Raw genomic sequence first — 13,175 nt, forward strand, 5'->3', positions numbered from 1 at the left:
AGGGCACTCCCCGGACCGCCAGCGGGGAGGGCAGGGAAGACGGGAAAGGAAAGGAAAGGGTCCCTGGCTCGGCAGGAGGGCGGAGGGTCGCTGCCCTGCGGCGTGGAGAAGCGGAGCTCGACGCCGGGCACACCGTCCTTCCCGGGGGTGGCAGCGGCCAGCCGCACGCTTCCTACAAGCCAGAGGCGGCGACGAGTCGGCTCGGGTCCGGGAGCACGTTCCTTCCTCGAGCCTGGTCCTGAGGGAGGGCGCAGGCTGCCCAGGCGGCAACTCTCCCTCTCGCCCAACTCCGGCGAGCGTGAGGCCGGCCGGCCCCAGGCTGCCGGCGCGGGATGCCCGTCGCCCGGGTGGGGGAGGCGGCGAGGCCGGCCTCGGCTCGCTCCCTCCCCACGCGGTCCGCGCCCTCGTCCCCGCCCGCCGCCGCCGCGGGGCCGGGCCGCCGACCTCGGCCGGCCGGGCGTGGGGCCAGGCGGCGACGGCGGCGGGCGGGCGGCCTGGGGCCCTACCTGAGGCTGTGTACCAGCTCCCGGCGTGACTGGCTTCCCGGCAGACCACTCGGTTGGACATCTTGGTGCCTGTGCCGCCTATGGTGCACGAGGATGAATGAGGAGGCGGCGGCGGCGGCAGGAGCGGCTCCGCGAGGGGACGAGACACCGCGGGCCCAGCCCAGGAGGAGGCGGCAGCGGGGAGGGGATCAGCCCGGCCCAGGAGGAGGAGGAAGAGGAGGAGGCGGCGGCCCAGGAGGAGGAGATGGCAGCCGGGGCGGTGGCGGCGGCAGCAACAATCACCACAAACTCCGGCGACCGCCGGAAGATGGGGCCCACGGCGGCCTCACCGAAGCCCGGAAAGCCCTGGCCCCGGCCCCCGGCCCCCGGCCCCCGGCGTCCCCGCTGCTGCCCAGCCGGGGCTGGTTCCGCCGAGCCGCCCCCACGGCCCCCTCCCCTCCCAGCTGGCCTCCCCGAGCCACCGCGGGTGACCCCACCCCCGTGACTCCGGGCCCGCCCCCGCCCCCCCCCACCCCCCGCGGGGCTCCCCGCACCCACTCCCACCCCCGGCAGGGCCCTCCAGCCCGGCCGCCCGCCGCCGGCCCCGCCCCGCTCCTCCTCCCGGCCGCGCGGCGAGGTTAACGGCGGAAACCGGACAGGCCTGACGGCATCTGGGGTCGGGCAGCCCCGCGAGGAGGCAGCGGCGGCCGCAGCTACGCTCACACAAAAGCCCAGGGCCGGGGCCTGAACCGGGGAAGGCAGACCCGGAGAAGAGCCAACGCTTCCTTACTCGCCACTCTAACGGGTCCTGCCCACTGAGCATGCCCAGCACCGCTGCCTAGCCCGCCGAGGAATCTCAACGTGCACGCTCCGCTCTCCGGGGTTTAGCGGCAGCAGAGGCTGGGAGGTGGGGGGCAGGGCGCGGGGAGCAGGACGCAGCCGCAAGGCAAGCCCCCTCCCCCAGCCAACTTCCTCAAATGGAGAGCACCTAGGGCTCGCGGATGCGGCTTTCCACGAGGACATTCCCGCGGGTATCCATCATATACAGGCATCTCTCATGGATTCGCACCCCCAAGATCTCATTCCTAGGGTGGCACGCCGGGAAGTTCATCTGTAGAAGCAGGCGCGTGGTAAAGTGTGCCTGTGGTCCTGCAAATGCTAGATTTTGCTTCACAGGGTCACTCTTACCACCTAATGGTGGCTTTGACACTATAACCATTTATCTTGTTTCATGTTGTATTTATGTAGGTGCATGGCTTATCTCCCTAACTAAGGTGTTTGATATAACAAGCCTCAGTTATCCTCAGCTGTAAAATGGGGACACTCAAGGAGTGTACCTAGGATTATAAGAGCTGTTGAATGTGAACAGCCTGACAGGTTAAGCCTACAACAAATATTATTTTCACCTTTGTCATCTTATAAATCCCATTATTCCACATAAATGTCAAGAACAAATAATTTTTTTACAATTGTGTAAGAATCACAGCAAAAGAGGCTATCTTGGACCTCTGAGGAAGTGTTATTGTTACAAAGTACACCATTACAAAAGTAGGAATAGAGGAAGAGAAAGTTGCATACATCCAATGAAAGTTTTGGGGCAAACACTATAAAATGTTTGTAACTGCATGGGCATGGTACCTCCTGCCTATAATCCCAGCACTTTGGGGACCTGAGGCAGTAGGACTGCTTGAGGCCAGGAGTTCTAGACCAGCCTGGGGAACACTATAATTTTTTTAATTTTTAATTATCCGGGCTTGGTGGCTTCGCCTGTGGTCGTAGCTACTTGGTAGGCGGAGGCAGGAGGATCACTTGAGCCCAGAAGGTCGAGGCTACAGTGAGCCATGATCACGCCACTGCATTCCAACCTGGGCAACGTACGTAGCAAGACCCTGTCTCAAAAAAGAAAAGAAAAAAAAATTATATCTGAGTTTCATACTAAACAAGCCCCTAACAGATTCCAGAGTAGATGACTGGCTGTCTAGTATTCAAGTTTACTTTTTAAAGTGCTGTTCTGTTTCCTCTCCTCCTCCCACCTTCTCCAACTTTAGGGCCCAAGGATTTTGTGCAGTATCCCTGTCCTAAAGCCTAGTCAATTACTGGAACACTTCTGACTTTCATACCTTTTCCTAATTAGGCTAAAATCTCCACTGTATACTTGTTTACTCAAATTTTACCCTCTCCACCAACTTGCACAAAACATAATATGCAACAACAACAACAAAAAAATGGACATACCGTGTAGCCAAAACCTCTTTTTTTTCTTTTTTGAGACAGAGTCTCGCTCTGTCACCCAGGCTGGAGTGAGTGCAGTGGCTCGATCTCAGCTCATTGCAACCTCCGCCTCCAGAGTTCAAGCGAGATTCTCTTGCCTCAGCCTCCAGAGTAGCTGGGATTACGGGTGCCCACCACCATGCCCAGCTAGTTTTTGTATTTTAGTAGAGACGGGGTTTCACCATGTTGGCCAGGGTGGTCTTGAACTCCTAACCTCAGGTGATCCACCCGCCTCGGCCTCCCAAAGCGCTGGGATTACAGGCATGAGCCATCGCACCCGGCCCAAAGCTACTTTAGAGGTAACAGAAAAAAAGTCTCGAGCTCTGATTACATGGTACTGTTCTGACAGTACCAAAACTCAGTGATCATTGATAAAATTGTAAACTTTTGTTGTAAGTTTCAAGAAAAGGAAACTGCCCTAAGTGCTTATATGATGATGGTTCTTATGGTTATTTATTGCTGATTGTTTCTATGAAAAAGAGGTGTGGGGTGTTGGGTGGGGGTGGCGGGGAGGGGATTGGATACAATTAAACAAAGAAAGCTTAGTATTTCAGGCCCTTCAAATTAGAAAGTCAGATTTGAGTCCTGCCCTGTCACTCATCAGCTGTGTGACCATGGACATCTAGTAATTTAACCTTTTCTAGCCTCAGTGTTATCTGTCAAATGCAAACAGGAGTAATATCTAACTCATGCTTGCTGTGAGAATTATTAAGGTATGTTAAAATGCTTCATAAGCTGTTCTTTATATTTGTTCTTATTATTATCCTCTACTCCTAGCAACAATCATAGGTCTCATTCCAAACTAGTAATCTAATTTAAAATTCAGCTTTCTCCCTATTAAAATGCTCTACTGAAATTTTCTTGCTGGTCACACTGAATAAAGACCACAATGCAATTGAACTGAAAGGTTAGCAGATATTTAATGTTATCTCTAGGATGCCCTCAATATATACCACAATTATTCCCCCTGTCCACCTTATTCTAGCTACCTTACTCAAGTATACCCTTGAAAGAGGTTGAAACTATTCATTTATTCACCTCCTCTAAATTAAGGAAAATTCATATAATGCAAAATACTTCGTATTTTAGGAGAAGCTTATCTGGCAACACTGTACAATTTTCATGTTATTATCAACAATTTCCATTATATCCACTAGTGATTTTGGTTTGACACTGCATAAGCATTATTCATAGTAGGGAGCAAGGAGGAAACTTTTATTAACAGACAATCCTTATGAAGCTCAGACTTCAAGAAATAAGAAGGAAGGCTGGGCGCGGTGGCTCCCACCCGTAATCCCAGCACTTCGGGAGGCCAAGGCGGGTGGATCACGAGGTCAAGAGTTTGAGACCAGCCTGGCCAACAGGGCAAAACCCCGTCTCCACTAAAAATACAAAAATTAGCCAGGCGTGGTGGCAGGTGCCTGTAATCCCAGCAACTCGGGAGACTGAGGCAGGAGAATCGCTTGAACCTGGGAGGCGGAGGTTGCTGTGAGCCGAGATCGTGCCATTGCACTCCAGCCTAGGTGACAAGAGCAAGACTCTGAGAAAGAAAGAAAGAGAGAAAGAGAGAGAGAGGGAGGGAGGGAGGGGAGGGAGGAAGGAAAGGGAAGGAAGGCAGCATGTCCAATATTTACTGCAGCACTCAGGAGTAGCAAACTACTAGAAACAACCACAAGGTCCATCAATGTGAAACTTGTTAAACTAGGATATACATATGCACCCATTAAAAAGAATGAAGTGACTGGGCACAGTGGCTCATGCCTGTAATCCCAGCACTTTGGAAGGCTGAGGCAGGAGGATCACTTGAGGCCAGGAGTTCGAGACCAGCCTAGACAACATAGCAAGACAAAAAAAAAGCTAAAAATAAATTTAAAACTTTGCCAGGCACAGTGGCACACGCCTATGGCCTCAGCTACTTGGGAGGCTGAAGTGGGAAGATTGCTTAAGCCCAGGAGTTTGAGACTGCAATGAGCTATGATCACACCACTGCACTCCAGGCTGGGCAACAGAGTAAGATCCCATCTTTTTTTTTTTTTTTTTTTTTTGAGACAGAGTCTCGCTCTGTTGCCCAGACTGGAGTGCAGTGGCGCGGTCTCGGCTCACTGCAAGCTCCGCCTCCCAGGTTCACGCCATTCTCCTGCCTCAGCCTCCCGGGTAGCTGGGACTACAGGCGCCCACCACCACGCCTGGCTAACTTTTTGTATTTTTAGTAGAGACAGGGTTTCACCGTGTTAGCCAGGATGGTTTCGATCTCCTGACCTCGTGATCTGCCCGCCTCAGCCTCCCAAAGTGCTGAGATTACAGATGTGAGTTACCGCACCCAGCCGAGACCCCATCTTTAAAAAAAAATGGATATATATAGTATGAAAGATTTCAAAAGTAAAAAAGCAATTACACATTTGTATAGAAATGAATACTTGTATTTTCATATACTTGCATATGCATGGAATACTTCTAGAAGGTAATAACTTCTAGAAGTAACTGGGTGGCTGAGGTGGAAGGAATGTATAAAGTATGCTTCCATTTGTATAGAAATGAATACTTGTATTTTCATATACTTGCATATGCATGGAATACTTCTAGAAGGTAATAACTTCTAGAAGTAACTGGGTGGCTGAGGTGGAAAAAGGATTTAACCTTTCCAGTGTATATCTTTGTGTATCTTTTGTATTTTGTGCCATATACATATACTACATACCAAAAAAAAAAACTCTATTTTTACATCTTTAGGCTTGATTTTGAATCTACATGGCAATATTAAACTGACCATTTTTAGATTCCACTTATCCACAACTAACAGCTTTAGAAGCACCCTAACACTGAAAGCCGTATAGATCAGAAAAATATTTTACAATAGTAACAGCGTTTTGAACAAATCAAGAGAAGAGTTTAACAGAGAGGGTCTTTTGATTTCAACTAAAACTGGTATTCTAACCTAGTATCAGTCAACTTTGTCCCTGTTTACCTTAGAAACCAAACATAATAAACACTATTTATTAAATACTGTGTATCTGAACACTAGACTAAGTACATTAGATATTTAATAATTCCTGTAAGATAAAAATTTATTCATTTCCAATGTTTTGTAATACAATTTTTTACATAGAGCTTTTTTCCATATTTATTAATATTTAGGACTCTCAGAAATGGAATAACAGAGTCAAAAGATATAAGGAGCCAGGCACAGTGGCTCACACCTATAATCCCAAAATTTGGGGAGGCCAAGGCAGGAGGATCACTTCAGTTCAAGAGTTGAAGACCAGCCTGGGGCAACATAGCAAGATCTCATCTCTACTAAAAACAAATTAGCCTGACATAGTAACACACCCCTGTAGTACCGCGTGCCCTGTAGTACCAGCTACTCGGGAGGCTGAGGCAGGAGGATTGCTTGAGCCCAGGAGTTCAAAGCTGCAGTGACCTATGACTGTGCCACTGCAATCCAGGCTGACAGAACAAGACCCTGCCTAAAAAAAAAAAAAAAACACAAAGCTTTGTTAAAGGCTGGCAAGGTTGATTTTGTTTTGAGACAGAGTCTCGCTCTGTTGCCCAGGGAGTGCATTGGCACAATCTTGGCTCACTGCAGCCTCCACCGCCTCTCGGGATCCAGCAATTCTCCTGCTTCAGCCTCCCGGATAGCTGGGATTACAGGCACGCACCACCATGCCTGGCTAATTTTTGTATTTTTAGTAGAGATGGGGTTTTACCATATTGGCCAGGCTGGTCTCGAACTCCTGACTTCTGGTGATCTGCCTGCCTCAGCCTCGCAAAGTGCTGGGATTACAAGTGTGAGCCACCGTGCCCGACCAAAGGCTGGCAAGGTTTTTTAAAAAACAATTATTCATTACCAACTACCCCTTTTATCACTGGAGACCTATTTTCCACTATTTTATTACTTTTCTTCTTTGCTAATTTACACCCAGAGATTTTATTTTTTAGTAAGTGGATTTTCTGTTATAGCCACTCACCGGTTTCATCTTTTGTGCCTCATTTTTCCAGTTTGATGATATGTCATCAGGCCTCCAATTGGTAATGCCATTTTGGAATCCAGTCCAGGAAAATACCTGGCTACAGTTTTGTATGCTCTTCCTAAAACGATTCCGTCGCTTCTAACAGGAAGTTATCCATCTTAAAATCCCACTGTACCTTCTCCTAAATGACATTTAAATAAAAGTTCAATATTCTTCCTTTAGCTGCATCAGAACTAGGTACATTGATCTCTTTCTATCCAACCCACTCTTCTCCCTTTTTTTTTCAATTCAAGGTTTCTATTTCCTCCAGGAATCTATTCCTGATTCACTCTACTGATCCTCCCAACTAACCCACCCACCAACGTAATTCATGAACTCACTCTTAAGGTATACAGTAGGTTTTACTCCATTTTTGTATTTATTTACTAAACAACGTCTGCATTAAATGGTCGAAGGTTAGGAACTGTTTATATGATTTCCAGTTATATATAATGTATGACACCAAAGTATAATAGTAACTTTCTTTTTTGTTGTTGTTTTTTTGAGACAGAGTGTCACTCTGTCACCCAGGCTGGAGTGCAATGGTGTGATCTTGGTTCATTGCAGCCTCTGCCTCCCGGGTTCAAGCGATTCTCCTGCCTCAGCCTCCTGAGTAGCTGGGATTACAGGTGTTGACCACCACACCTCGCTAATTTTTGTATTTTTGGTAGAGACAGCGTTTCACCATGTTGGCCAGGCTGGTCTCAAACTCCTGACATCAGGTGATCCACCCACCTCGGCTTCCCAAAGTGCTGGGATTACAGGCGTGAGCCACGGCGCCTGGCCATATAGTAGTAACTTTCTAAACTGACTTCCATTTAACCAATTTATGAGAGTTTAAGTGGTGCTCTCCATTACCTCAGTAAAATACACTGAATAATGCCCATGAATAAACTGAACTCCTAAAGCTACTGGGCTACACTCTTTAAGAAACTCTCAGCTAGGGGTGGTGGCTTACGCCTATAATCCCAGCACTTTGGGAGGCCGAGGCGGGCAGATCATCTGAGGTTAGGAGTTTGAGACCAGCCTGGCCAACATGGTGAAACCCAGTCTCTACTAAAAATACAAAAATTAGCCGGGCATGGTGGCAGGCGTCTATAATCCCAGCTACTTGGGAGGCTGAGGCAGAAGAAGCTTGTACCCGGGAGGCGGAGGTTGCAGTGAGCCGAGATAGTGCCATTGCACTCCAGCCTGGGCAAGAAGACCAAAACACCATCTCAAAAAAAAAAAAAAAAAAAAGAAAGAAACTCTCACATTATGGCACTCTTTCTATATTTGTGTGTATGCCCAACAAGGATCAATTATGTTCTCCAACTTATTTATACCAGTTCTGTTAGGTACTGCCATTACCTAATTTAATTAAACATTACATAAGCCAAAGAAATACAAATACCTAACACAAAAGGTGTGCTATGGTCTGAATGCTGTGTTCCCCCCAAATTCATATGTTGAAATCCTAACCACTAAGGCGATGGCATTATGAGTGGGGGATCTTTCAGAGGTAATTCAGTCATTTTATGAATGGATTAGTGGCCTTATAAGAGACCTCAGAGATCTAGCTAGTCCACGTCCACAATGTGAGGACAAAGCTAGAAGGTGCCATCTATGAACTAGAAAGTAGGCCCTCACTAGACAACTTTAATCTTGAACTTCCCAGATTCCAGAATTGTGAGAAATAAATTGTTGTTTACAGGCCACCCAACCTATAGTATTTTGTTATAGCAGGCCAGAAGGACTAAGACACGATGTTTGTAGAAAAATTAGGTTGAATGTTTTAGAAAGACTCAATTAAAAAAAAACCGTCAGAGGCAGACAAGATGAGTAAAGACTGATAAAACAAATCTAGCATTCTACAAATTAATTCTTAAATGTCTAAACCTTAAGATACTTTCAAAAAATTTGAAACTGAAATTTTTAGACCATGCATCATAGGTGTGCTTTGTGGAAGAAGGACGATACAGAATTCCATGAAAGAACTCATACCCAAAGACAAGACTAAAATCAAAAAATTACCAAATTCATATAGAGTATTTTTAAGTTTAAAAAAAAAATGTCGGCCAGGCACAGTGGCTCACGCCTGTAATCCCAGCACTTTGAGAAGCTTAGGCAGGTGGATCACGAGGTCAGGAGAGAAAGACCATCTTAGCTAACATGGTAAAACACCGTCTCTACTTAAAATATAAAAAATTAGACAGGCATGGTGACACTCGCCTGTAGTCCCAGCTACTCAGGAGGCTGAGGCAGGAGAATCACTTGAACCCAGGAGGTGGAGGTTGCAGAGAGCATGCCATTGCACTCCAGCGTGGGCGAGCGAGCGACACTCCATCTCAAAAAAAAAAAAAATGTTTACAGCTAGGCATGGTGGCTCATGCCTGTAATCCCAGCACTTTGGGACGCAAAGGCGGGCGATTGCTTGAGCCCAGGAGTTCAAGACAAGCCTGGGCAACATGGTGAAATCCTGTCTCTACGAAAAATACAAAAAAAGCAAATTAGCCAGACATGGTGGCAAGCACCTGTAGTCCCAGCTACTCAGGAGGCTGAGGTGGGAGGATCACTTGAACCTAGGAGGTCAAGGCTGCAGTGAGCCGAGATCATCCCACTACACTCAGCCTGGGTGATGGAGCAAGACTCTATCTCAAAAACAAACAAACAAAAAAACTTTCTACAGTATGTATCATTTATGATTACCTACAGTGACTCACTTTTATTTATCTATTTATTTATTTTGAGACAGAGTCTCGCTCTATCGCCCAGGCTGGAGTGCAGTGGCACGATCTCAGCTCATTACAACCTCTGCTTCCCGGGTTCAAGCAATTCTCCAGCCTCAGCCTCCTGAGTAGCTGGGACTACAGGCACGCACTACTGCACCCAGCTAATTGGTGACTCGCTTTTTCATCTACTAGCTAGATCAGTGGGACTAGTTTTTCTATCAAAGAAAAATTTAGGCACACCTGACAGGTAATAGGGTATTAAGCTAAAATTAGCCAGGCGTGGTGGTTCTTGCCTGTAGTCCTAGCTACTTAGGAGGCTAAGGTGAGAGACTGGCTTGAGCCGAGGAGGCAGATTTCAGTGAGTCAAGATCATATCACTGCACTCCAGCCTGGGAAACACAGTCAGACACTGTCTCAAAAAATATATATATAGTATTGGCAGGCTCACAGGCGTGAGCCACCATCCCAACACTTTGGGAGGCCGAGGCAGGTGGATTACTGGAGGTCAGGAGTTCGAGACCAGCCTGGCCAACATGGAGAAACCCGTCTCTACTAAAAATACAAAATTAGTTGGGTGTGGTGGTGTGCGCCTATAATCCCAGCTACTAGGAAGGCTGAGGCAGGAGAATTGCTTGAACCCAGGTGGCGGAGGTTGCAGTGAGCCGAGATCATGCCATCACACTCCAGCCTGGGCAAAAAGAGCGAAACTCCGTCTCAAAAAAAAAAAAAAAAAAAAAAAAAAAATATATATATATATATATATAATGTTAAGATGGGTTTGAATCCCTGCCAAAAACTTAATTCCTCTGTAACCTTAAGGAAAGTATTCAAATGTTTCATCTATAAATGAAGTGTTAAACTAGCCGGGCATGGTGGTGCGTGCCTGTAGTCCCACCTGCTCAGGAGGCTGACGCGAGATGACTTGAGCCCAGGAGTAAGCTATGATCTTACCACCAGGCTCCAGCCTGGGTGACAGAGCAAGACTCTGTCTCAAAAACAAATAGGCTGGGCACAGTGGCTCTCACACCTATAATCCCAGCACCGTGGGAAGTTCAGACAGGTAGATAGCTTGAGGCCAGGAGTTCAAGTTCAAGACTAGCCTGGTCAACACAGTGAGAACCCGTCTCTGCAAAAGCTTAAAAAAAAATTAGCCAGGCTCAGCAGTATACCTATAGTCCTAGCTCCTTGGAAGGGTAAGGCAAGAAGCTCACTTGAGCTTAGGGCTTCAAGGTTGCAGGGAGCTATGACCATGCCATTGCACTCCAACCTGGGTGACAGAGCAAGACCTCATCTCTAAATAAATAAAGTATTAAAATTAAAATCAAACCCACCCCAAATTTTGAGGGGTGAGGAATATGTTTATGGCCTTGATGGTAGTTATGGTTTCAGTGATCTATAGTTATCTCCAAAGTAATCAAGTTGTATATATTAAATATATACAGCTTTTTGTTCAATTATACTCTGATAAAGTGATTTTTTTAATAAAATTAAATAGGGATAAATTTTTTAAACTTAAATCCCCCTCACAGGTTCAAGGATTAAATGACAACTCATGTAAATATTTAGCATGCTGCCTGGCACATACTCAAGTAAGTATTATGTGGACTGGCAGGAAAAGACATTCCTTGCGAGGCACAGTGGCTCGCACCTGTAATCCCAGCACTTTGGGAGGCCGAGGCAGCAGGATCACATGAGGTCAGGGGTTTGAGACCATCTGGGCAACATAGTGAGACCTCACCTCTTAAAAAAAAAAAAAAAAATTGGCCGGGTGCGGTGGCTCACACCTGTAATCCTAGCACGTTGGGAGGCCGAGGCGGACGGATTGCCTGAGCTCAGGAGTTCGCAACCAGCCTGGGCAACACGGTGAAACCCCGTCTGTAAGAAAATACAAAAAATTAGCCAGGTGTGGTGGCGTGTGCCTGTGGTCTTAACTACTCGGGAGGCTGAGGCAGGAGAATTGCTTGAACCTGGGAGGCAGAGGTTGCAGTGAGCCACTGCACTCCGGCCTGGACAGAGCGAGACTCCGTCTAAAAAACTTAATAAAAAGACATTTCTGTTCTTAGCCCTTACCACTAGGCCGAGTATTGCATATTTACACTTCCAAAACTAGAATATCTTCTAATCAGTCCTTAATCAGAGGTATCAGAATGCCTTAAAGATTTTTGTCGGCCGGGCGCAGTGGCTCACGCTTGTAATCCCAGCACTTTGGGAGGCCGAGGCGGGTGGATCACAAGGTCAGGAGATCGAGACCACGGTGAAACCCCGTCTCTACTAAAAAATACAAAAAGTTAGCCAGGTGTGGTGGCGGGCGCCTGTAGTCCCAGCTACTCGAAGAGGCTGAGGCAGGAGAATGGCGTGACCCCAGGAGGCAGAGCTTGCAGTGAGCTGAGATCACGCCACTGCACTCCAGCCTGGGTGCCTGGGTGACAGAGCAAGACTCCGTCTCAAAAAAAAAAAAAAAGATTTTTGTCAGGCCGGACACGGTGGCTAACACCTATAATTCTAGCACTTTGGGAGGCTGAGGTGGGTGGATCACTTGAGGTCAGGAGTTCAAGACCAGCCTGGCCAACATGGTAAAACCCTGTCTCTACTAAAACTACAAAAATTAGCCGGGCATGGTGGCACACACCTGTAATCCCAGCTACTGGGGGGGTGCTGAGACAAGAGAATCGCTTGAACCCAGGAGGCGGAGGTTGCAGTGAGCTGAGATTGCGCCACTGCACTCCAGCCTGGGCAACCGAGCAAGACTCCATCTCAAAAAAAAAAAAGCAACAACAAAAAAGGCTCTGTCCCATTGGGTCATGTTCACCAGGTGACAGCTATAGAGGCCCCTTAACACATAAATAATACTTATATACGAAATTTGTATTTTTATATTGATTTTTGTTTATATTGTTTATACTTATATTTATATTTGAAAAGTTCCCCCAAGTAGCTCTGATGAGAATCGTCGGTAAAGAACTACTGCTAGAAGATTATTGATCCCTTAATAAGATTACCCAATTATGGGCATGGTGGCTCATGCCCATAATCCCAGCACTTTGGGAGGCTGAGGTGGGCAGATCACCTGAGGTCAGGAGTTCGAGACCAGCCTGGCCACCATAGTGAAACCCCGTCTCTACTAAAAATACAAAAATTCGCTGGGGACAGTGGCATGCACCTGTAGTCTCAGCTACTCAGGAGGCTGACACAGGAGAATCACTTGAGCCTGGGAGCTGGAGGTTGCAGTGAGCCAAGATCACACCATTGCACTCCAGCCTGGGTGACAGAGCGAGACCTTGTCTCAAAAAAAATAATAATAATAATTATCCAATTACTACTCAAATGTTAAAAAATCACTAAAAGGACTTGGGTGGATTAACTTATGAGTTAGCCAAATAACCAAAATAAATTTGATAGAATACCTATGAAAACTACTATATAAGAAGATCCCAGTATGTCCAGGTTTTTCCTGTTCAAATATGTAGATCTGCAGATGTAAACCAAAAACATAGCACCTCCCATAAGTGTCAGTTCTACTAAAATAAGTATTTCCCATATTAAAGAAAACTATAAGGCATAATCAGCATTTTTTTTTTTTTTTTTTTTTTTTGAGACAGAGTCTCCCTCTGTCACCCAGGCTGGAGTGCAATGGCACGATCTCGGCTCACTGCAACTTCTGCCTCCCAGATTTAAGCAAGTCTTCTGCCTCAGCCTCCCGA

The 13,175-nt window shown here is 46.9% G+C and overlaps 2 protein-coding genes across 5 annotated transcripts in view; both read right to left on the reverse strand.

Moving 5' to 3' along the window:
• Positions 1-1,346, reverse strand: part of MEMO1 (mediator of cell motility 1) — a 145,992-nt gene extending 144,646 nt beyond the window's left edge. Inside the window, exons 1-2 of one of the 3 annotated variants that reach the window (XM_032172620.2) lie at positions 1,276-1,346; positions 507-584 (exon numbers count right to left, since the gene is read on the reverse strand). In XM_032172620.2, the coding sequence (XP_032028511.1) occupies positions 507-567 (61 nt within the window). In that variant the 5' untranslated portion in view covers positions 568-584; positions 1,276-1,346. Of the gene's footprint in view, positions 1-506; positions 585-1,275 lie in introns of those variants that run through there. The other 2 variants (XM_032172622.2, XM_058427036.1) reach the window with 2 other exon arrangements.
• Positions 1,347-2,007: 661 nt separating this feature from the next.
• DPY30 (dpy-30 histone methyltransferase complex regulatory subunit) overlaps positions 2,008-13,175 on the reverse strand; it is a 28,410-nt gene continuing 17,242 nt past the window's right edge. For both annotated transcript variants that reach the window (XM_032172623.2, XM_032172624.2), the window contains exons 7-8: positions 6,722-6,905; positions 2,008-2,374 (exon numbers count right to left, since the gene is read on the reverse strand). The gene's annotated coding sequence lies outside the window, so the exon portion shown is untranslated. The remainder of the gene's footprint in view (positions 2,375-6,721; positions 6,906-13,175) is intronic.

Source organism: Hylobates moloch, unplaced genomic scaffold (genome assembly GCF_009828535.3).
Source record: "Hylobates moloch isolate HMO894 unplaced genomic scaffold, HMol_V3 SCAFFOLD_13, whole genome shotgun sequence".
NCBI classification, from domain to species: domain Eukaryota; kingdom Metazoa; phylum Chordata; class Mammalia; order Primates; family Hylobatidae; genus Hylobates; species Hylobates moloch.